At 48.2% G+C, this 23,966-nt stretch overlaps 1 protein-coding gene across 2 annotated transcripts in view; it reads left to right on the top strand.

Annotated features, from left to right (window-relative positions):
* Nucleotides 1–23,966, top strand: part of LOC144099417 (uncharacterized) — a 119,300-nt gene that overhangs the window by 78,686 nt on the left and 16,648 nt on the right. For both annotated transcript variants that reach the window (XM_077632708.1, XM_077632707.1), the window contains 4 exons: nucleotides 14,542–14,743; nucleotides 15,393–15,496; nucleotides 18,167–18,369; nucleotides 20,517–20,685. In XM_077632708.1, the coding sequence (XP_077488834.1) occupies nucleotides 14,542–14,743; nucleotides 15,393–15,496; nucleotides 18,167–18,369; nucleotides 20,517–20,685 (678 nt within the window). The remainder of the gene's footprint in view (nucleotides 1–14,541; nucleotides 14,744–15,392; nucleotides 15,497–18,166; nucleotides 18,370–20,516; nucleotides 20,686–23,966) is intronic.

Here is a 23,966-nt window from a genome sequence, read left to right as displayed (position 1 = left end):
CGTAGTGCACAGATAACGAACACGTTCACGCGGACTGGGACAATAATCTCGCGTGAGCCCTTGAAGCAAACACTTGTGTTGCATTAACAAACTTCTGCTGGAACAAGGCCTTAAGGCATCGTGCAGAGTGAACTCCCCACACCGGACATCGCATGCAAATCGCACACTCCTCACATAATGCGCATAACGTAGGCATTTTAGAATGTGTTATTGCTAGCAAATCACTCGCTTAGCGAAATCTTGCAATATAATAGTAGAGCCTCGATTAGCTCCGTAGTGCCCAGATGACGATTGCGGCGACATTCCGAAGGCAGACATACAAGGCGTCCCAAAGAAGATTGTTGTAACACCAGGCAGCGGCTGTCCGGAGGAGCTTCTAGGGCGTGCGCGCAGGCAGTGTGCGCTACAAGGCCCTCCACAATAGATGTGCCATGAGGACTTCAGGTGGTCCCGCGTGTGAGCGAGGTGGGCGCGCGACAGTTCCGTCGGGACCAAGCATCGCATGCGCATTCACCCGAGTAAAGGCCTAAGACGGAGGAGCGGCTTCTACTCTGTCTCTATACCAACACACTGCTGGGCCCGGCAGCACTAAAACCTTTTCACCATTCCTTCACGGTCAGTTGTCCGCACTGTGCGGAGAAGTGTTCGAACATCGGCCACATGGTGTGTGTGGGTCTGCCCATCCAACCCAGTTTGCTTTTCCCCCTCACCCCAACCCCACTCGAAAGGACTGGGAGGCGACCCTATTCGGCTGCTATCATCTGCATGCCCTTTAGGCTTTGGTCAGGCGCGCCAGGGCAGCAACCGACGATGCTGTGGACGCCCACTAGACACCACACCTAGAATTTGTAAGGGTCAGACACTTAAGGACCAACTCATGCATACCTCCATGTACTTCGCTTTTGAGAGCAATAAAAGTTTTGCACCACCACCACCACTGGCGGCGCGAAAGTCACTATCACCCGGCGCTCGAGATGGAACGTTCATTTTGACTCGCTTTACAAAAATTTCACGCTATGCGTTTCCATTACCTTACACATAGACTTCGACAACAGCGGAACCTTCCAAAAGTATTGCCACCGATCGCCGACAAAAGCATCATCCTCGGAAGATTCATGCTAGATCTTTACCACGAAGATGAGAGAAAGCAAGAACGCCTTCGGGAAGCAGAATCACGGGTCAGCAGGGATGTATTCCTGCAATGGGGTAGCCTAGGCATAGCACGATTTACACTCCTGCATTTTTTCTTTGGATTGGAATGCCTTCCCACAATGTAATTGAGCATTGCAGGATACGAGGTCCATAACATTTGCATGAAGGAACGGCTTCCAGATGCTTTACTTACTTTCGTATTATATTTTCAGACAATAAATTTTTACACTTCTCTAGTACTTCTCTATCATCCGTGTTCTGCTCCATTGCTACCTGCTCTTCGTACTTCTCCAACATCGTGAGGCTAAAATAGAGCAAGCTTAGTAGCCTGCACCTGAAGAAGCTTTTCATGAAGCAGTTTCTTACAGAACTGGCTGTTTGAATCGACAACAAGAAAATCAGCTGAACCTCCGCACAAAAGGAAAATAAAAGTGAAAACAGTTTTTTTCCTGAAAGATATTCAGCTTCCTTCAAATATTTTGGACACAGAAAGTCTCAGTGAAATCGCTCCTTTAAAGAAACTGGTATGCTGAGGACCCGAACCTTTTATTTTATAGAGCAGTATCTTGTTTCTTCTTCATTTAAAGATACAATAAGAGAAATATGAATGTTGTCCACGTTTCATGATGGGGTTTCTGCAGTTTTTCTGTTTCTCGCGTCTAAATGTCGAGTTGATGCATTCCCCGTATCAGGCAGACCCCTCCTCTCAATTAGCGGTGCACGGTTTTGCGGAAAGTTCGGAGCATGTCCGGGCGCCGCAGCTGGCGATGAACTGAGCGTCCGGTTGCGACAGGCACCGCTTGCACTGTGTGCGCAGGGCTTAGCAGAGCGTCATTCTCTCACTTCTCGCTTCTGTACCATTGGAAATTGGTTGATTTTACCAGCTTATTCGTCGACAAGGCCCAGCACGGCTTGGCGCAGCAACGTTCTTACCCAGGTGGCATTCTCGGCGAGGAAACCAAAGACAACAAGCAGGTTTCCAGCAGGCGCATCCAGAGTGCTGGAGAGTGCTGGCATCTCTCTCACAGTGAGTCACAGAAAACAAGAACGAATGCATTGGTTCACAGCAACGGCCGCGAAATTGCGTGCATAAGAACCGCCTTTCTTAAATTCTATTTTTATTACCAGCAATAAGCACACTGAAAACAATCTTTTTGTTATAAGGACGCATATAATCCCGCGTGTATCCTTGCATTGGACGGGGCATTATCATCGGAGTCAAATTGTGCGCACGTCCAAGCGTGTGGCATATGTTGCCGAGCAAGAAGCGCATTATTCTGTTCATTAATACTCAGGCGTGATGTTGCGAAATTTCTGAAAGCATTGAGAAGGAGCTCTTCTTTAAATTTTTGCAACTAGAAGAGATAATATTTGGCACATCTCGGTTGCAGTCAGTTAAGGTCGGTTTTGAGCACCGTGCATCTAACTCGTAGGTTAAGAAATGGCTACATTACGGGATTTATAGGATATGTTTTTGAGAAACGTGCATAGTCTTGGAAAAAACGTGCACTTGTTTTTTTCTTTTTAATTAATTTTTCGGATATCTGAGCACAAGAAAATACCAATTAATTTTTGGTGGTGACGACCCTAGAAGTGCACGTTGATAGCAGTGTAAAATTAGAATTTTAAGCACTGTTCTTCTTCCAAAACACTCATTCCTGCCAGAATATAAAAACAACAGTAGCACGTGTCACTACACAGTGACGACACATTTAGTCGTGTTTTTGAATAACTTTTATGCATTCCTCGATAGAGGTTGTGCGTTAATTCACAGTGTCAGTGGCCACTTGCTGATAGTTGTGTCAGTGAATCAGCCTATAAATATAACAAAGCCACCACGTTCCGTATTCTCTTACCGAGTTATCCTGCAACGCTGAACATTTACAGGCCGGGTAACCACAGTCAACTGGAAGGATGTGTTCGCAGCAAGTGATGCGAATGCAGAATATAGGAAATTCTTGTACAAATTTTCTCAATTTTTTGCATGTGTCTCCGGGAAGAAGTGTACAACATATAAAAAAGGTCGCAACCCTGGACAACTTATTAATTGTTATGCTTTATCCAGAAACGAGATCTATTATATGACATTCATGCGTACTAAATCCCCGAAAACCCTCAAAGCACTCAAGACATGATGAAATTTTGTTGCGAAATACTTTCGTGCTGAAAAAAGACAGTATTCTATCAACCTGTATAAATAGACCCCACTTCAAGTGCCACTTCCGACATGGTCACCGACTCAAAACAAGCCAGCCGTGATCACAGGACAGGCCGACGACTCAATGTGCATCATTGCATTACGTGGGCTCGAATACATGAGGTTCTCGCGAGTAACGAGAAGGTTAACACTTTACCTCGCGATCTTAAAAACCGAGCTGAGTTGTCTACCCTCTCCTTGTCCCCACACCAAACACGTATTAAGAACGACTTGAGACCCACCAGCTGGACAGCCGCATTTAACAGCCACCACACAGGCGCCTAACATCAGAGGAGGCCTACGACTGGCGTCAAAGTCAAACATACTTTTCTAAGCCATTCTAGATTCCATAAAATCCATCCCACCAAATACTAATACACCTACCCTTGCTACAGCTCTAGTCCGACACTCATATGTTATAGGATGCTAGGCTAAACTGCAACATTTACAAATACTGGACATGTCACTCGAGCAGTGAGAATACAACTGACCAGCGTTACCTTGGAAAGATGAGTGCCCGTCCAGTGGGTGCGTTCGTCGGCCAAGGTCACTGGGGTCTTGTACTAATAATCCGACCGCTACTAGCTCAGTCGACACCTTTTTCCGTAATCAAATGTTTTCCTCCTCTGTATGCTGTCCGGCTACCGGCAGCCAATACGGCCACTAGACTTCCCCCGTACTCCTCAACACAGTGCCTGCTCCCACTAGGAATTCACACTTAAATCGGCAACTGAACGAAGCACAGCACGCCGGCCGAATAGCCCGGCTTCGTAGAACACGCAAAGGCAGAGCGCTTCTTGAACACCTTGGGTACCCGCCATTCAACCTCCCAGCATAGCATTTCCTAGTGCCCCTGGCGCCCACGATCCGTGAGAAGATAGAGGTGGAACCATTCCCTCCAAACATGGATCCTGTTCATCACCGAGACAACAGACAGGTCAGAGTGCAGACGCCTACGCGCTCGCTTAGAAACGATTCGTCGACGTCCTAGATGACGCCTCCAGCTACTTTAACAAGTCGGTCGTGTAAAAGATGCTCACGAACGAGGACGGCCCGTTCAAGCTCTGCCATCGTTTGCTTTGAATTCGAGCCGGTTGGCGGAAGAGGGGATTATCGCTCTCGCCTTCTTGCAGGCCATATCGTGCCCCCGTGATGACAGTACAGCAAAACCATGTCGTCACTGACTCCAAGGTCTCCTGTCGGGATTATACATACGGAACACTCACTTCCCATGTACAAACCATACTGAAGAACCATCTTAGCGTCGTATGCTATGAGTTGTTCATTTCTATTGGCCATTTTGACTTCATTTGGTTGTCTGTCATTGCTCACTGAGATATACACACGGTTGTCAAGTGAGTTGACTATTGGGCGCTTTGTGATCGGGCCTCTATTGTTTGGTAATGGCCGCGATATGCGATGCATTGGCTGCATGTAGCAGCCAATCGTGAGATGCATCGCAGCGCTTTGTCCCCACCAGGAGACTGGACCTTACCACTTCCTGTCATTGGCTGCTATATGCAGGCAATGGTGAAGTCGGTTCGTCAACCACCCAATGGCCAGGTCACTTCTCACAGAAGCTTGAAAGCCACTTGTGTATCTGAGTGTCGACTGAGAGGGAGCCAAATGGACGCGAAATGGACTATGGAAAATAGACAGCTTGCAGAATATGGCCCCTCATATCCGTTCACGTCACAATATACGTATCGTCCTGGCTCTAGCAGCGAGCAAGCACAGGCACTCGACTGAGAATTTATAGGCCGGGAGGCAGGGGAAGGGCTAACGCACATCAACGACACATTACCTAAAGAGCCGCTCCCATACTTGCACATCATCGATTAATTTAGACATTATGATGTAATCTACGGAGCCTCCATTCCTCTTTTTTACAAGTGTAGCGCTTAAGAGACTCATGAAGCGAACAGATACAGGCCGTGATTTTGGTGCGGTATGCGCTACTGGGTCATACTCAAGAAAAAGCGCGGGTCTGTTTCCTAACTCTTGCTGCCGGCGCACGTGAAAGACAGCTTGATTCCGTCTAAAAAAAGTGGCAGTGTTCGAGCCTGTCTTGTTGAAAACCCTAGGATAAAACACACGTGCTCGACACCAGGATTTCGCCGCCGTTCTACTTTATGCGGTCGTGAATGACTGGCTGCTCTACGACCCCATGAAATGGTTAAACTATTAGAAGCTTGTGCCAGGAACGTTGTAATGCAATAAATGTTTGTCGAGAAGTTCGCTACCGCAGTGCAGATGATGTTTCCATTGTAGGGTATTTGACTATCAAACCCTTTTGCCTTGGACCTTGTGCACATACCGACCCAGAAAATTAAAAGTTTTACGAATGCTTCTTGAATAGAGTGTAATAGTGGTATGCTATAAGAAAGGAACTCAGCTAAAAAAAAGGATTAAATTAGCCAGCAGGCTGTTAGTAGTCACGTAGTCAAAATAGAGTTCTCTACGAACGAAATTTGATGCGCGCCTCTTTTGATGGTGATTGTGGTTCATGACAACTTCACTTTCTTTTTAACTACTTCACAGATTCTGGAAGGTACAGACTAGGCAAGCAAAAAACTAGTGGTGCCACACCAAAATTGCCTGCACAGCACAGATCGGCTTTCAACGGTTAAAATGCGGGCCAGTATCGAAGACCATGTTGTGCACTCACCCTATCCATCGGCTGAGATTCCATGCTGCTCCTTCTACGATGCTGCCAAAAAAGCGCTTCTCAAGGATCCGGAGAAGCCGGCGCTGGTAAATATATGCCTTCTCTGAGTGTCCTGCATGTGAGAAAGGTGCGCGCAAATTTTCGCTCAAAATTACAAATCAGCCGCACAGAACACGCTGTGTCCTCACTTCGTTCTCTATTGTGAAGATGCCAAAGATGCCTGCATCGGAGGAGAGCACGGAATGAACGTGTGCGTTTATATTCGTTTACAGTGTCGTGGGTTCCTTTAATGCTCCTTTAATTAGACTACGCGTTTTGTTTATCCCTACAGCTGCAAGTCGTGTTACGGCGTGAGCCTTTACACAAAAGCCCACTTCGAGCTGTTGTCGAGTGCATGAAGCTCGTCCAAGGTCGTGGATTGAGGCGGCCGAGAAATAAAGATAACAAAGGGATGAGTGGCGATAGGAGAAAAAAATTATCTGTGGTTTAGCTTTGGTTAAACCTGGTGAGAAGCGAGAGAAACCTCCGACTCTGCGTCGCTGTTTTGATGTACCGCCTGAACTACTTTCTGCTGTTCCTTCCCCCCCCCCCACCAGTAGCACTCTTCCGTCGTTTCTCGACGCGTGTCGAACGTTCTTCTTCTGTCTCTAAGGCACGGCGTTTCATCCTAGTCTCATTGAAACGTTGAAGCTTCGCTTTCCGGCGCGCTATCACGACAGGATGTCCTTCTTCCTCCATCGCAAAACCGGTTTTTACCCCGACCGGCTCGTCCTTACCCCGACAGCTCTCCATTGACGTCACAGACGGCGGCTGCACCCCGTTGTCATGTAGAGAATCTATATACATGATTCATGAGCCTGTTTACTGAAATTCTTTTTACATGACGTCAGCGTCATATAGCATCGCAAGTTGTCCCAGCTCTTCAAACTTCGACCTTGACCTCGGAGAGATTTGGGGAGTGGCCCACCATCTTGGTTTGGCATATATGTGCCACCATGACGTACGTCATAAACGGTCATAAACGGAACTGCACTAACCCCTTGAAAACCTGGCGTAGTGAAGCTTTCGCTTCAAAATGGGAAGAAGCAGGCAGAGAAAATCGAGGGACCGCGTTGCTCACAGAGATAGTGAAAGAAGGAATAAACGTATTGATGCCGTCCGCCGCTCGTAAACAGAGCATTGAAGGCCACCGGTCTCGTGAGTCGGTCTAATCGCTTCTGTGCGTTGAGAGCGTAGGAGCGTCAGAGTGAAGCAGCCACCTCCGCCGCCCCTCGCCGAATGTTCAACTGGGTCGTTGGAAAGTTTAGGCAAACGTTTGCTTCCTTGCTGGATACATCGGTCCGCTTATACTAGATTGAGTCACTGCAGAGCCCTCGGATGTTCTCACAATTGCTTATTCCCGGCTTGCTGTCGAACTGTCTGGCAAGTTTAATGTCGCAGTGAAATAGCGTGTAGCCCAGTGGTCCGGCAGCTGTATGAGCCCGTACAGCCGCCTTCTAACCCTTTTCTTGTTCCTGGAAACTGGTTAGTCTTCAAACAATTTTATTTCCAATAAATTTTTGATAGTACCTGTCGGGTGCGCAACCGCATCGCATGCGAACGTAGCCGGAAGGAACGGCCGCCGCGGTTATGTGCGTGTACGCGCGGGCGATTGGGCGCGCCCAAGAAACAGCCGGCGCTTTGTGTTCCTATATGTGCGCTTGCCTCTCAGCTGCGACGGATGAGAGACACCGCTCCCCCCACCGCACCCCCCCCCCCCCGAACAGCAGTTATGGGGGCATCATCCGATAAGTCCAAGGTCTGCGCGGCCGGCTCCGTAACGACGGGAACCAGCTCAAGATGCCTTCCCAGAGAGCTGACCGAAGGGACCAGCGGGGAAGCAAGGACGAGGGAGGGCGAGCTGGAAAGGACGACCGGGAAGAGAGGAGAGACGGGCAAGGACTGGACAGACGGGTCGTAGATGCCGAAACGAGAGCCCGCATCTCGACGGCAGAGTGGTGTCACCGCAATTGTGAATAGGTTTGAATAAATTAGGCACTGTGTAATCGGAATGTTCGGTGTGGTCTGGCTGAATCGGGAGGAGAGGAAAACAAAATAGAGGAGGAAGGAAGGAACCTGCCTGTTGAAGGGCCGCCTCCATAACGACGGGAACCAGCTCAAGATGCCTTCCCAGAGAGCTGACCGAAGAGAGCAGCGGGGAAGCAAGGACGAGGGAGAGCGAGCTGGAAAGGAGGACCGGGAAGAGAGGAGAGACGGGCAAGGACTGGACAGACGGGTCGTAGATGCCGAGACGAGAGGTCGCATCCCGACGGCAGAGTGGTGTCACCGCAATTGTGAATAGGTGTGAATAAATTAGGCACTGTGTAATCGGAATGTTCGGTGTGGTCTGGCTGAATCGGGAGGAGAGGGAAACAAAATAGAGGAGGAAGGAAGGAACCTGTCTGTTGCGCGGCCGGCTCCGTAACGACGGGAACCAGCTCAAGATGCCTTCCCAGAGAGCTGACCGAAGGGAGCAGCGGGGAAGCAAGGACGAGGGAGAGCGAGTTGGAAAGGACGACCGGGAAGAGAGGAGAGACGGGCAAGGACTGGACAGACGGGTCGTAGATGCCGAGACGAGAGGTCGCATCCCGACGGCAGAGTGGTGTCACCGCAATTGTGAATAGGTGTGAATAAATTAGGCACTGTGTAATCGGAATGTTCGGTGTGGTCTGGCTGAATCGGGAGGAGAGGGAAACAAAATAGAGGAGGAAGGAAGGAACCTGTCTGTTGCGCGGCCGGCTCCGTAACGACGGGAACCAGCTCAAGATGCCTTCCCAGAGAGCTGACCGAAGAGAGCAGCGGGGAAGCAAGGACGAGGGAGAGCGAGCTGGAAAGGACGACCGGGAAGAGAGGAGAGATGGGCAAGGACTGTACAGACGGGTCGTAGATGCCGAGACGAGAGGTCGCATCCCGACGGCAGAGTGGTGTCACCGAAATTGTGAATAGGTGTGAATAAATTAGGCATCGTGTAATCGGAATGTTCGGTGTGGTCTGGCTGAATCGGGAGGAGAGGAAAACAAAATAGAGGAGGAAGGAAGGAACCTGTCTGTTGCGCGGCCGGCTCCGTAACGACGGGAACCAGCTCAAGATGCCTTCCCAGAGAGCTGACCGAAGGGAGCAGCGGGGAAGCAAGGACGAGGGAGAGCGAGCTGGAAAGGACGACCGGGAAGAGAGGAGAGACGGGCAAGGACTGGACAGACGGGTCGTAGATGCCGAGACGAGAGGTCGCATCCCGACGGCAGAGTGGTGTCACCGCAATTGTGAATAGGTGTGAATAAATTAGGCACTGTGTAATCGGAATGTTCGGTGTGGTCTGGCTGAATCGGGAGGAGAGGGAAACAAAATAGAGGAGGAAGGAAGGAACCTGTCTGTTGCGCGGCCGGCTCCGTAACGACGGGAACCAGCTCAAGATGCCTTCCCAGAGAGCTGACCGAAGGGAGCAGCGGGGAAGCAAGGACGAGGGAGAGCGAGCTGGAAAGGACGACCGGGAAGAGAGGAGAGACGGGCAAGGACTGGACAGACGGGTCGTAGATGCCGAGACGAGAGGTCGCATCCCGACGGCAGAGTGGTGTCACCGCAATTGTGAATAGGTGTGAATAAATTAGGCATCGTGTAATCGAAATGTTCGGTGTGGTCTGGCTGAATCGGGAGGAGAGGAAAACAAAATAGAGGAGGAAGGAAGGAACCTGCCTGTTGTGCGGCCGCCTCCATAACGACGGGAACCAGCTCAAGATGCCTTCCCAGAGAGCTGACCGAAGAGAGCAGCGGGGAAGCAAGGACGAGGGAGAGCGAGCTGGAAAGGAGGACCGGGAAGAGAGGAGAGATGGGCAAGGACTGGACAGACGGGTCGTAGATGCCGAGACGAGAGGTCGCATCCCGACGGCAGAGTGGTGTCACCGCAATTGTGAATAGGTGTGAATAAATTAGGCACTGTGTAATCGGAATGTTCGGTGTGGTCTGGCTGAATCGGGAGGAGAGGGAAACAAAATAGAGGAGGAAGGAAGGAACCTGTCTGTTGCGCGGCCGGCTCCGTAACGACGGGAACCAGCTCAAGATGCCTTCCCAGAGAGCTGACCGAAGAGAGCAGCGGGGAAGCAAGGACGAGGGAGAGCGAGCTGGAAAGGACGACCGGGAAGAGAGGAGAGACGGGCAAGGACTGGACAGACGGGTCGTAGATGCCGAGACGAGAGGTCGCATCCCGACGGCAGAGTGGTGTCACCGCAATTGTGAATAGGTGTGAATAAATTAGGCATCGTGTAATCGGAATGTTCGGTGTGGTCTGGCTGAATCGGGAGGAGAGGAAAACAAAATAGAGGAGGAAGGAAGGAACCTGCCTGTTGTGCGGCCGCCTCCATAACGACGGGAACCAGCTCAAGATGCCTTCCCAGAGAGCTGACCGAAGAGAGCAGCGGGGAAGCAAGGACGAGGGAGAGCAAGCTGGAAAGGAGGACCGGGAAGAGAGGAGAGACGGGCAAGGACTGGACAGACGGGTCGTAGATGCCGAGACGAGAGGTCGCATCCCGACGGCAGAGTGGTGTCACCGCAATTGTGAATAGGTGTGAATAAATTAGGCACTGTGTAATCGGAATGTTCGGTGTGGTCTGGCTGAATCGGGAGGAGAGGGAAACAAAATAGAGGAGGAAGGAAGGAACCTGTCTGTTGCGCGGCCGGCTCCGTAACGACGGGAACCAGCTCAAGATGCCTTCCCAGAGAGCTGACCGAAGAGAGCAGCGGGGAAGCAAGGACGAGGGAGAGCGAGCTGGAAAGGACGACCGGGAAGAGAGGAGAGACGGGCAAGGACTGGACAGACGGGTCGTAGATGCCGAGACGAGAGGTCGCATCCCGACGGCAGAGTGGTGTCACCGCAATTGTGAATAGGTGTGAATAAATTAGGCACTGTGTAATCGGAATGTTCGGTGTGGTCTGGCTGAATCGGGAGGAGAGGGAAACAAAATAGAGGAGGAAGGAAGGAACCTGTCTGTTGCGCGGCCGGCTCCGTAACGACGGGAACCAGCTCAAGATGCCTTCCCAGAGAGCTGACCGAAGGGAGCAGCGGGGAAGCAAGGACGAGGGAGAGCGAGCTGGAAAGGAGGACCGGGAAGAGAGGAGAGACGGGCAAGGACTGGACAGACGGGTCGTAGATGCCGAGACGAGAGGTCGCATCCCGACGGCAGAGTGGTGTCACCGCAATTGTGAATAGGTGTGAATAAATTAGGCACTGTGTAATCGGAATGTTCGGTGTGGTCTGGCTGAATCGGGAGGAGAGGGAAACAAAATAGAGGAGGAAGGAAGGAACCTGTCTGTTGCGCGGCCGCCTCCGTAACGACGGGAACCAGCTCAAGATGCCTTCCCAGAGAGCTGACCGAAGAGAGCAGCGGGGAAGCAAGGACGAGGGAGAGCGAGCTGGAAAGGACGACCGGGAAGAGAGGAGAGACGGGCAAGGACTGGACAGACGGGTCGTAGATGCCGAGACGAGAGGTCGCATCCCGACGGCAGAGTGGTGTCACCGCAATTGTGAATAGGTGTGAATAAATTAGGCACTGTGTAATCGGAATGTTCGGTGTGGTCTGGCTGAATCGGGAGGAGAGGGAAACAAAATAGAGGAGGAAGGAAGGAACCTGTCTGTTGCGCGGCCGGCTCCGTAACGACGGGAACCAGCTCAAGATGCCTTCCCAGAGAGCTGACCGAAGGGAGCAGCGGGGAAGCAAGGACGAGGGAGAGCGAGCTGGAAAGGAGGACCGGAAAGAGAGGAGAGACGGGCAAGAAGGACTGGACAGACGAGTCGTGGATGCCGAGACGAGAGGCCGCATCCCGACGGCAGAGTGGTGTCACCGCAATTGTGAATAGGTGTGAATGAATTAGGCACTGTATAGTCGGAATGTTCGGTGTGGTCTGGCTGAATCGGGAGGAGAGGAAAACAAAATAGAGGAGGAAGGAAGGAACCTGCCTGTTGCGCGGCCGGCTCCGTAACGACGGGAACCAGCTCAAGATGCCTTCCCAGAGAGCTGACCGAAGGGACCAGCGGGGAAGCAAGGACGAGGGAGGGCGAGCTGGAAAGGACGACCGGGAAGAGAGGAGAGACGGGCAAGAAGGAGTGGACAGACGGGTCGTGGATGCCGAGACGAGGGGCCGCATCCCGACGGCAGTGTGGTGTCACCGCAATTGTGAATAGGTGTGAATAAATTAGGCACTGTATAATCGGAATGTTCGGTGTGGTCTGGCTGAATCGGGAGGAGAGGAAAACAAAATAGAGGAGGAAGGAAGGAACCTGCCTGTTGCGCGGCCGGCTCCGTAACGACGGGAACCAGCTCAAGATGCCTTCCCAGAGAGCTGACCGAAGGGACCAGCGGGGAAGCAAGGACGAGGGAGGGCGAGCTGGAAAGGACGACCGGGAAGAGAGGAGAGACGGGCAAGAAGGAGTGGACAGACGGGTCGTGGATGCCGAGACGAGGGGCCGCATCCCGACGGCAGTGTGGTGTCACCGCAATTGTGAATAGGTGTGAATGAATTAGGCACTGTATAATCGGAATGTTCGGTGTGGTCTGGCTGAATCGGGAGGAGAGGAAAACAAAATAGAGGAGGAAGGAAGGAACCTGCCTGTTGCGCGGCCGGCTCCGTAACGACGGGAACCAGCTCAAGATGCCTTCCCAGAGAGCTGACCGAAGGGACCAGCGGGGAAGCAAGGACGAGGGAGGGCGAGCTGGAAAGGACGACCGGGAAGAGAGGAGAGACGGGCAAGAAGGACTGGACAGACGAGTCGTGGATGCCGAGACGAGAGGCCGCATCCCGACGGCAGAGTGGTGTCACCGCAATTGTGAATAGGTGTGAATGAATTAGGCACTGTATAATCGGAATGTTCGGTGTGGTCTGGCTGAATCGGGAGGAGAGGAAAACAAAATAGAGGAGGAAGGAAGGAACCTGCCTGTCTGTACCTGCCTACATCTCGTTACTACCTAATAACAGCGTGCGCTTAGTATATGGGATTTAACGTCTCAGAGATGCGCATCAGCTATTAGAGACAGCGCTTTGGAGGACTCTATGTATAAGTGTACTATGAGGGGCCTTGCAATGTCCAGTGATATGGCAAAGAACGAAGCGTGTTCACATTCTGCCTTCTCCAGAATACGGCAACCGAGGTCGAGATTTAATCCGCGCCCTTTGGTTGAGCAGTTTATTTCCTTAACCACTGAGCCACCACGGCGGGACAGTGTGAGTCATCGACTTTAGTGCAACTGTCAGAGTTGTTATAGTAACAGTGTCGTGGTTTAACTGAGGTCAGGGCACAAGGAGGCAAATTGAAAAATAAACCGACTATTAAGACCAATTTGCATCGCTCAAACAGCGATGCTTGCGGCAGCGATGTTGACCCATATGATTGAAATTAGTTGTCACGAAAAATGACGGAGCCTCACGACACGCTCTGTTTAACCACAGATGGTCGGGAGCGAGCACACGCCTTCATGGAAGGTCTCCAACCCTGTAGAATAACACCTGGATGATCGGCAACCTTCGCGAAGGAACGACTTGCGTTGCTAGAACCCGCCAAGGATTTCTCTTTCCGTTTGCTGGAGTCGAGCCTGATAGCACTACGTATGTGTGGTGATAGAAAGGAAAACTAGTTATGAAACTAAACGAAACGCTTCAATGCAATGCTTAGATTGCGAGGATTTACTACCGAATCCTCAGCAATGCTGCATTCACGTTATAGTGAAGATCGACACAGGCAGCCATTTGGTTCCTCAGCGATTACATCTGAAGAGGCGTACAAAGCATTCAAAAAGTACCGCTTTAAAAGGTCTCAACATTGAAATACGAAAATACATCGTCTTTACTTTAAATACCTGAAGCTGATTTTCCGCTTGTATGCACGGATATCTGCGTATTTACCCATAAATAAGTCAGCCTTCCTATTTGTGCTCTTGCCAATGCGTCAGATGTGATCTTTTTGAAGCCGTAGTGACAGACATCACGAGCTAAAGCAAATGCGGCCAGTAGTATGAGCAGTTGCTGCTTTTTCTTCCTTTTCTTTTTCTCAGTACATGTAGCTGTCGAGAGCGTGCAGCCTCCACTGCGACAAGTCGCAAGTCATTGAAAACGTATAAGATGAGCTGTCGAGAAGAGAAACGGTAGTGGGACAGGGATATGTGTTACCCATTATGAAGGCTTCGCACTTGAACAGACACCTGCTTTTACTGCACATCTAGAGAGATTGTTGAGCTAGTGTCATGGTTGTCAAGATTTTTTTTCAATTCATTATTATGTATTAATATCTTTCGTGGTTATTGGCTTAGACTTCATCGCCGACTGTAAGGTAGAAAGGTGTGTTCCTGGATTTAGCACGGAAAGCAATGCGAAGTGAAGTAGAACAGCCAAGATAAGCAGTCGTAAAGAAAATGTCAGCTGAATGTGCAATTTTGTGGCATCGGAAAGTTTCGCTACGCCCGAGCACGACAGCTTCAACACAAATGGGAAAACCGAAACGCAGGCGGATGGAGCCGTCATGGTGACGCGCAGAGAGCTCTTCGTGCTCATGCAACGCTACGCCGTTGGATTCCAGAAGCAAGGGCTGGCGCCTGGCCACAGAGTGTGCGTCCACCTCGGCAACAGCGTCGAGAACTTCATCGCAATGTGGGCGTGTGTTTTCGCAGGGGCAAGCGTCATGCTGTCGAAAACGTCACTAAGCGAACGTAAGTCAAATGCGTTCAAGGTTTTGTAAAGAAGTACTTTTTCTTTTTCAGCATCTACCATTTCGCCCGTGTATTCGCGATGTCAGTTTTCACATGTTGTTTATAAAGCTTTTGGCGTTTTAAATAAAACAATGCCCAAGCCGATGCGTTTTCCAAAACTTGTTGGGAAACCTTTTACAATGGCTGCCTCAAAACAACCTTCAAACCTAGCTGTGAAGACAACTGTGTCCGCTCTACCGCTTGCAATAAAGGCAGCAACTGCGTTAAGCGTGTTTACAATTGTCAACACGGAATGTCGCTTCCGCTTGAACTGAATTAGTAGGCGTGCCTTTGAAGAATACCATTGCTAAACACCCATTCTTACTCCTCGTCGGACGGCGTTCATGTATATCCACGGCACTACCAGAGTCCGTTAAAGCATTGAAGGACTCTGTTACTGCTGAGCATGTGCGGCTTGTAGCACCGCGTCCTGCGCAGAAACGTCCGCAAGCTTTAAACATTTCCTCTGTGAAAATTTTCTTTGCCCTTTCATTTCGAGAAATTTTAAACAACTCCGGCCATAATATGTCTTAGCCATCAATGTCGTAAGGCTGTGATGATGTGTGTGAAGTTCTTACCAATATTTTTTTTCATTTTATGGCGCGTCAAGGCGAGTTACGCTACCAGCTCAGTGACAGCGAAAGCACGCACGTCTTGACCGAGCCAGCATTTGCAGAGAAGATTGCCAAGGCAGCAATGTCGTTAGACATAAAGGTATGTTAACACAATTCTTAATGACACTGTACGGTAAGTTCCTTTGCCAAAAAAGCGACGCAGATGACTACGCTTCAAGAAATTGTTACTTTGAGCCACCAAGTGGCAGTAAAAAAAGCTGGATAGTGTACATAGCTCGCCCCGCCGCGGTGGCTCAGTGGTTAGGGCGCTCGACTACTGATCCGGAGTTCCCGGGTTCGAACCCGACCGCGGCGGCTGCGTTTTTAGGAGGAAAAACGCTAAGGCGCCCGTGTGCTGTGCGATGTCAGTGCACGTTAAAGATCCCTAGGTGGTCGAAATAATTCCGGAGCCCTTCTTCCTTTCTTTTTTCACTCCCTCCTTTATCCCTTCCCTTACGGCGCGGTTCAGGTGTCCAACGATATATGAGGCAAATACTGCGCCATTTCCTTTCCCCCAAAACAAATTATTATTATTATTATTATTACATAGCTCATTTTTCTGCGTCTCAAATGTCGAGCACTGACAGCTATTAAATTCTTCTGTTTGTAAGAGTTGACCTATTTGTCTGTGCAAACTTTCCACCCACGTTTTCTCAAGTAATCTTAGATCTGTCTATTTTTGCGCACTTACAAAAGGGACCATATTATTATAAGCTGCTCATTTTTCCGTTGTCAAGCTGGCGTCCATTGCGTCCTCTTTTAATAGTAACTCTGTTTTCCCCGCGGCTTTCAAGTGTCTGTGGCAAGTGACAGGGCCATTGGGTGGTTGGCGACTGACCATTGCCTGCATATAGCAGCCAGTGGCCTCAGTGGCCGGGTGCGGTCACCCGCTGTTCAAAGAGCGCTGCGATGCACATCACCATAGGATGCATATTGCATCCAACTTCAGCCGTTGTTAAGGCACTGTCGCCAACCAACCAATGGCCGGGTTGCTTGCCACACACGCGCTTAAGCCGCCGGTATATCTGAGTGACTACCAACTGCGCACCGAATGGACGAGAATTGGACAATGGAAAATGTACAGCTTACAAAGTTCGACCTCTGCCACCAGTTGTTCCATAACTGTCTTGTTATAACACTAACCTCAAGAGTGCTGAGCCCTATTTTGTGGAGTCGAATTAAAACTTCTTTACTAATCGTGATAAATGTTCCTATGCACACCCTAAGCGTTTTTCAAGCACACGAGGCAGTTATTTCCGTTGCCGTATTCATTTTTCCAGTAGTCATTCCCACGCCGCATCAACTCTAACTCAAATTGTCTAAAAAGAATTTGTGAACACTCAGATCCAGAACAAACTGGAAGAGTAAAGTTGTTTCAAGCAGGCGTAAGACTTCCCGATCTAAGCAGTCGCCTGAACAATGGGCGGATAACGATTGTCCGCCCTCGCGCACAGGGTAGACGCTATAGACGCGCCTATGAGGACTCATATCATGCCGATGTTCCGTCTGTCTTTATATGTACACAGTAATTTCAGGTACCTATATACCGACATTTTAGTAAGGCGTTGCTTGCAGTCTTAGAGCTTCAAACACCAGCAGTAGAAGGAGACCGAGGGAGTGAAAGCAGAATATTGTAATTAAAGAACGACCGAGTTTATGTTTGGCTCCGTAAAGGATAGCTTTATGAATCTACTATAATAAATGTATATATATACACACTATGTGAAAATAATCGATTGCTTCAGTGCAGTCGAACTAGTAGACACATTTTCCGGTTTCGCGCTTACGTACGTCCCTGAAGTCTCCATTTTGGGAGGCGGCCCACCTGCCCACCGCGTCGTGGGCAATTTGCTAGGTCTGTACACAAGGTAGGTCTTCACCTGGGCGAAGGCCTTCAGTGTAAATGCCTTCGATAAATACTGCAAGGGGAAAGGCCTTCTGGTAAAGGCTTTTATGGTGAAGACATTCGTGATAAATGCCTTCCGGGTAAAGATGATTGTGATGATGAATTTTTTTATGAGAAAGGGCTTCTGAGGCCAAAGAGCGCCATGGCACAATATATTTTCGGGTACGCAAGGTAGGGTCACAGACCCATTTCACAATAAATTCACCCTAAAGAAACTGAGCACCAGGCCAGGAGAAGCTTCCATTGTATCATAGGTGTGTACCCGGCCGCAACGGATATCGAACACCGCACCTCACGCATGCGAGATGGATTCTCAGACCACTTCCTTTCGGGTAAATACCTTTAGGATAAAGGTCTTTAGATCAAATGCCTTGTGCACCTAAGGACTTTAAGTGGCCAAAGTGTTTACTGCTACTACACGATATTACGTGTTCAGCCGTGCTAAACTAACTGTCTGAATTTTTTGAACATATATGTAATTTACTTCCAGAGATTATAAAGGAAACATTGCACGTAACCCTTGTATTCATTCTAATTCTCCGGACCGAAAGCATCTGCCGACTTTCGATAAAACTTCCCGTTTGCGAGATTCCGGTGCTTTTTTTATGAACCCACAGAAAAGGCACAACAGCGTGAATCAATAACGTGAACAAGTTTCCATCAAGTTTTTGGAGTTTAATTTTCAGAACTTTTCTCAACCAATAACGTCGCACTCTTGCGATATATACAACAGAGTTTTGACTTCTCATCTATTTCTTTAATGAGGACGACACATTAGAGAAAGGAGCCTTCAAAAAGGAGGTGAGAGCCGGCTATCCGGTCATTTCTTTCTCATCAGTCAACTAGAGCTCCTCCCACGTACAGGGCTTTTTCGCCACGGGTCCAGCGGAAGGCTTCGTGTCGACGGCTGCATTTCGAGACTTGGACGAAGCTTCATTCCGAGAGGTGCCTATCCCTGACCCACGAGACTGCATACTTGGAATCTGCTACACGTCGGGTACTACGGACCTCCCCAAGGGTGTCGTCATCACACACTACGGCTTTGTGGCCAACATGGCCACTGCAGGGTGAGTGTGTAGACTCTTTTGAACACTTGGGGACGATGCAAGGCAGCGCTGTGCGTGATAGAAAAAAACGTCGAAAAAGGCCTCAACGGAATTAGCAGCGCACAAAAAAGAGTCTGCTCAACACTGTCCTCCACAGCTCGCAATCTTCTAACAACCTTCTGGGAAAGGCACAGAAAACTGAGTAACGAGAGAGATGTCGAAGCATAAATAAATATGAAAGTATAAACAGAAGCTGACGGCTGTTTCATAATTGACGTGAGTTTACAGTAGCCTGTACGACCTGCTAAAACAAATAAAGAGCCGCTTTCATCAACGACGCTAGGCACGAATATATTATCCTTTACAGAATAAGCGCCAAACACCTTAGGATAGGTGATAGTTGCTGCTTGAAAAGAGGTCAGATAGCATTTCATTCAGGCTGATTCAAAAAGCGTGCCCAACTCTACGAGTCCTCGCGTAACATGTGACAAAGGACCTGAAAATTATCTAACGCTTATATCTACTATGCACGATGAGATCAACAGCAATTTCTTGAATTACTGCACTGCACATTGCTCATGAAATTGCTGTTACTAAAGAAAAACAGGAAGATTTGAAGGTTTGTACAAACGAAATGCCATAATCAGAAGTGCGCAACAGAGTTAGTGTAATAAGTGGTCCCAAATTAAAACTGCCAGGGGGTCTCCCGTGAGGAATACGTGATCATAAGTAAAGAACTTTTGCTGACATGAGCTAGAAGAAATATATCTAAGTTGAAACCATTCAGCACAAACTGCTGCATTGAATAAGTTATACTGTAGCTAAAAGTCGGAGAATCTTTCAATATAAAAATGGCATAAAACGGCAAAGGCACGAGAGTATGGTAGAAGAAGACAAAATCATAAAATACTGAAGGGCTATGTATGGACGCAGACATAAGAAAAAGGAAAAGGAGGCAAATCGAAATATTGCTAATGAGGAACAATTCTGAACGTTTACTGAAGCAGTGAGAGACTTAATATTGAGAGTAAGGGAGCCTAAGGTACGGCTTGAGGTTGATTAAGGTGTTAACAAGTAGCTCTTTATTAAGGTGGGGAATGCAGGCTGCGAACGCGCTGGTTTGGTTTCTAGTGCTAACGAATTCCAAACTTTTTTGGCAGAAAAGAGCAGTTTGTTTAGCATAGTTAGTTCTCACTTCTGGTAGTAGCATATTGTGTTCTTCAGATTACCGGGCATTGGCATTATTAGCTAGGAAATATGCGCAGAAACCGAGAAGCTGATTATTATCATTAAGGGCGCGGCAATTTAGAAGGCGTAGCCTGTGGTTAAGGAGGCATCCTAACTGCAGAATGTTAACGGAGTAAATAGGTGACGTAGGAGCTGGTTGTGGTGATAAAAGAAACATAGCAACGCTCTTGACTGTGAATAAGAGAAATGCATGAAAAATGATATAAATAGGTATTACCCACGATGATGTGCAATAGTGAAGGCGACTGTTATTGAAAACGTAATACATATCTAAGGGAACCGAGCGTTGAAAGCAATATCTTGTTTTTCTTAACACCATGATGCGAAAAAAAATTTTCGCTGATGAATGTGGTGTGTGTAATTAAATTTTAGATTGCAGTCAAAGTGAGGCGAAGAAATGTAGTGGATTCGGAGGCACGAATGATATCTCCGAGATTAACATGTGAGCTCGTGGAAGCTTGTTTTGATGGGGGCGGAATGTCGTGAAAGTGGTTTTTGTGGGGTCAAGTTGTTGCAAGTTACTTTTGCTCCATGAAAAATATTCTGAATGTCCATGTTTATTCTCTCTATAGGCGCATTAAATTCTTACCCTTAGAGAGAATTTTCGTATCATCCGCACAAAGTATACGTATTGTGTTTCACCAAATGGATAATTACTGTATCATAAATGCATCAGGAGAAATCTAAATGCGCAACAAATGCACCAGTGAACGAGGACATAGACAATTATGAGTAAGGCAACAACCTATACATATATATATGCGCTTCTTGGTGCAAACAAAGTGCCTTTCGCGAATACTTGCAAGTGTACCTGGGTAAAATCATTTACTGCCCGTATGCCCTTCAAATGCTCGTTTTTGAAGCGACGGCTGGTGTAATTTGATGAAATACCTTGCTCAGGACTTTTGGTGGTTTCGCAGGCCCTGCTTTAGCTGGGACGAGTCTGATGTGGCTCTTTCCGCGACGCCACTCATGCACGGTTCGGGCATTCTCATCATCACTTTCGGCGTTCTTCTGGGCACAACTATTGTCATGGAGTCCCTCGGCGCCAGCCTGCAACGAGTCAACGAGCTCATCACAAAGTATAAGGTGCTGCGGCCGCCGACCTGTTTAAAAGTTTTTTTCCACAATTATTTATTTTGTGCATTTATATGCGGAGATCCGTAAGCGCAGAGAGAATTATTCCAGTAATGTGCATTTCTGGAACTCGTCACGATATCGGAAAAGATTATATGAAGAAAAGTGGGGTCGGAGCAACGTATGCATCTGATTTAAGAGCATATATGGGCGGGCTGTCTTCCCAGAAACAAAAAAAAATAAATGTCGAGATCCACGGTGGGCTTGCATAAAGGAACAAGGCGTCATTCCGGAAACTTGCAGAGTGAAACACCTTGACCTCGTTGTAGTACTGATTGCTCCTGCGGGCTATGTCAAAATGGGTCATAACTCAACCTCACAATTTTCTGTGAAATATTACACTCGCTGCATATCTCAACGTCTCTTGTGAGTTCTCGCTGTGTCGTTTCTGAATCCATCGATCAGCAAGCTGTGCATCGTTCTCCAAATTTTACTTCCTTACACTCAGTTTGATCCTTCTGCGATGAGAAATGCGCAATTTTCCCGTGAATATAGTGGTTGCTTTCTGTGATGCAGTATCAAATTCGTTCAATGTGCTCCTGTAAAGTTGGTAACATTTGGTTTGTAACTGTATTTGCTCTCATTGCTCTGAAAATTTTCACACCTGTTAAGAAGTTTGGTAGCTCATATGCACAAAGTATGTCTGAGTATCATGTTTTGGCTTTCTCGTTGTGTTCTAATTAAATCGTGTGCACGACTTTTCGTGATACATGGGAGGTCTGAGATAAGTAATAACGAACTATGTCAACGAAGGTTAGCCAAAACTATCTGAGGGAATAATGCTACTGTGCGGGTGGCTGTTGAAAAAGCTAAAGATTTTGTTGTCATCATCGTGCTCTACTGCTTAGTAAGACAATGAATGTGTCTGGTATGTCAGGACACCCGCAAATATCTGCAGATATACCCAGTGGGTTGTTTGTGAGCTGATAGTTGTGTTTGGTCAGTCGATATAGTTAGGGATGTGGCTATCTACATTGATTTTAGTGCTCCACTACTAAAACACCCGATCTCAGATTCTTCCGACGTTTGTCTGTTCAAAGCCTATGGCAGGTGGATGGCAGGTAGCCCACTCGACATGGTGGACAGGTGCAAGTCTTCCCACTGGTTTGTGGTCGACATGCCTGCAGGCTTAATGGTAATCAATGCAAAACACTTTATGGCAACACACTTTACGGCGGCGAGTGGACTTTCGAACCTGCGGCGGGGGGAACGAATCAGCTTTACTGCCCACTGCATTGCACAACTACGCCACCACCGCTTGTTTTCTTTTTTTCCTACATCACCGGTGCAGTCGAAAATCTTTCGCGTTTAACCGCCAGTCGCTAGCTCTAGGTCTTATTTGACCTAAGCAGGCTAAATCGTCCGTGATATCTTATGCGCCTTTTTTGTCTCGGAACTACAACAACTCTATAAGGGTGCGCTTGTATGAAATAGCAGATCGTTAAGTAACTCACGCTACAAACCATAGATATGTTCGCGGTATTACAAAGCTCCGGAAAGGAATACACTGCAACGCATCTTTTACTTGAAGGAAAAAGACATTTCATGTGTTCAGGATGTAAAAAATATTGTCCTGAACCAACCTGCCTGAATTTAATCCCTGGACTGCGCAATGAGTATTTTCACATGCTCCACACGCCTCACTAGTTCAGTTCACAAATGATGTTTTCCACGTTGATTTGCGAAGCTATTGACTAAAATACTAAACGCCTTATATAGTGCTTTCGGTACAAAAGCGCGTGGAGTATTTTTACGCAGGGAAGAGTTACCGTAGCCGAGAGGTGGTAAGGTAATTTTATTGGAGAGGATTTACGCACCGAAGTGGGATCTGGGATATTGCGGACACTGTAAAAAAGGGCTGTGGATTAGTATTTAGCGCCTGCGGTTCATTAATAGGCACTGACATCGCACATCACGCGGGTGTTTTTGATTTATTTCGCCTGCATCGAAATACGGCTGGCACGGCGAGCACAGAACCCGTGACCGTGGTATCAGCAGCTGAACGCCAAATCTACTGAGCCGCTAGGGAATGAGATAGGAAAAGTAAACTGCATAAGGCAGTCGTTAACTTTGTTTCCTTCAATGGAGATCGCCGCCCATAGCGTAGATTTGTTCCGGGGGTGATAAAAACTGATGATGCATTTTAATGGCGCAAGCGCAGCTTCGCCGAAGAGCTCTATCATACAAGTTATTTTTGTTGACAAAAGGTGGTGTCAACGACCAATTCTAAAAACAATTCTCCCCGAAGAAGCACAGCATCAGGCGAGGGGCAAGCTTGTACTCATTGTATCACCGGCGGGTACCCGGCGCCATTGGGGATCAAACCCAAGTGCCTCCCGCATCGGAGTTGGATGCCCAAATAGGCTAAAAGTGCGTTAAGAAAGGCTAGAAGTTTGTGTTTTTCACTTTTAACGCGACTGCGTTAAGGCTCATGTTCTCCAGAATATCTAGCGTCGTCTTCGTTGGCGCTGTGAGCGAAAATATCTCTGGAGAAGCAACCTAGGTGGACTACGTAGGTCACGTGACATCGTGGAGCCATCCCAACCTACAAATCCAGATTGTGAGCAAACTGACAACCGTATCAGGCGGGAGTTAAATTACAAATTTGACGCGAGAAGTTTCTAGGCATGAGCAACCTGTGTCACACAAGCCCCACCGATGGCAGCAGTCGCCATAGCAAGGCAGTGCCGCATCGCTTAACCGCTGCACCACTCCCCATGTTGTGGTATAAGGACTCCCAGGGATCTATGAAAGAGAAACCCTTTAACGATATCGATTATTGTTCATAAGGTGGACCTTAATTATCCCCTCCAATCTTTAAGGCATATTTTTGAAAGAGTGGATGTTTATTTGGAAGCAATCGTTCCTGAATGCAAAATCCTCCTCCAATCGTCGTCGCCTAATGATACTAGACCAACTCATAAAAATTTCATGTAGATCACACGCTCATCATATACATTTAAACCATACATAAGCAACCCTCAACGTTCGAGCACCTGTATATTACGAATCGTAATTAACATCAATTACGATAGGCTGTTGGTGACCATTATTGCTTATGAAACACTACGTGTCATGCGCCTTTACTAGGTTAGCTTCCCTCAGCTAAACTAAGATATCAATATACCAAAACACTTACGTGATGTTAGTACAAGATTAGATCCCTTTAAACACGACTGATTGCGTCCTAGGATGTAAACCAAAACGAGTCTTAATTAGACTTTAAAAGAGAA

This window comes from Amblyomma americanum, chromosome 7, assembly GCF_052857255.1.
Source record: "Amblyomma americanum isolate KBUSLIRL-KWMA chromosome 7, ASM5285725v1, whole genome shotgun sequence".
Taxonomy (NCBI): Eukaryota; Metazoa; Arthropoda; class Arachnida; order Ixodida; family Ixodidae; genus Amblyomma; species Amblyomma americanum.
Note: the sequence above shows the minus strand (reverse complement) of the source record. Positions and strands in the feature narration are given on the sequence as shown.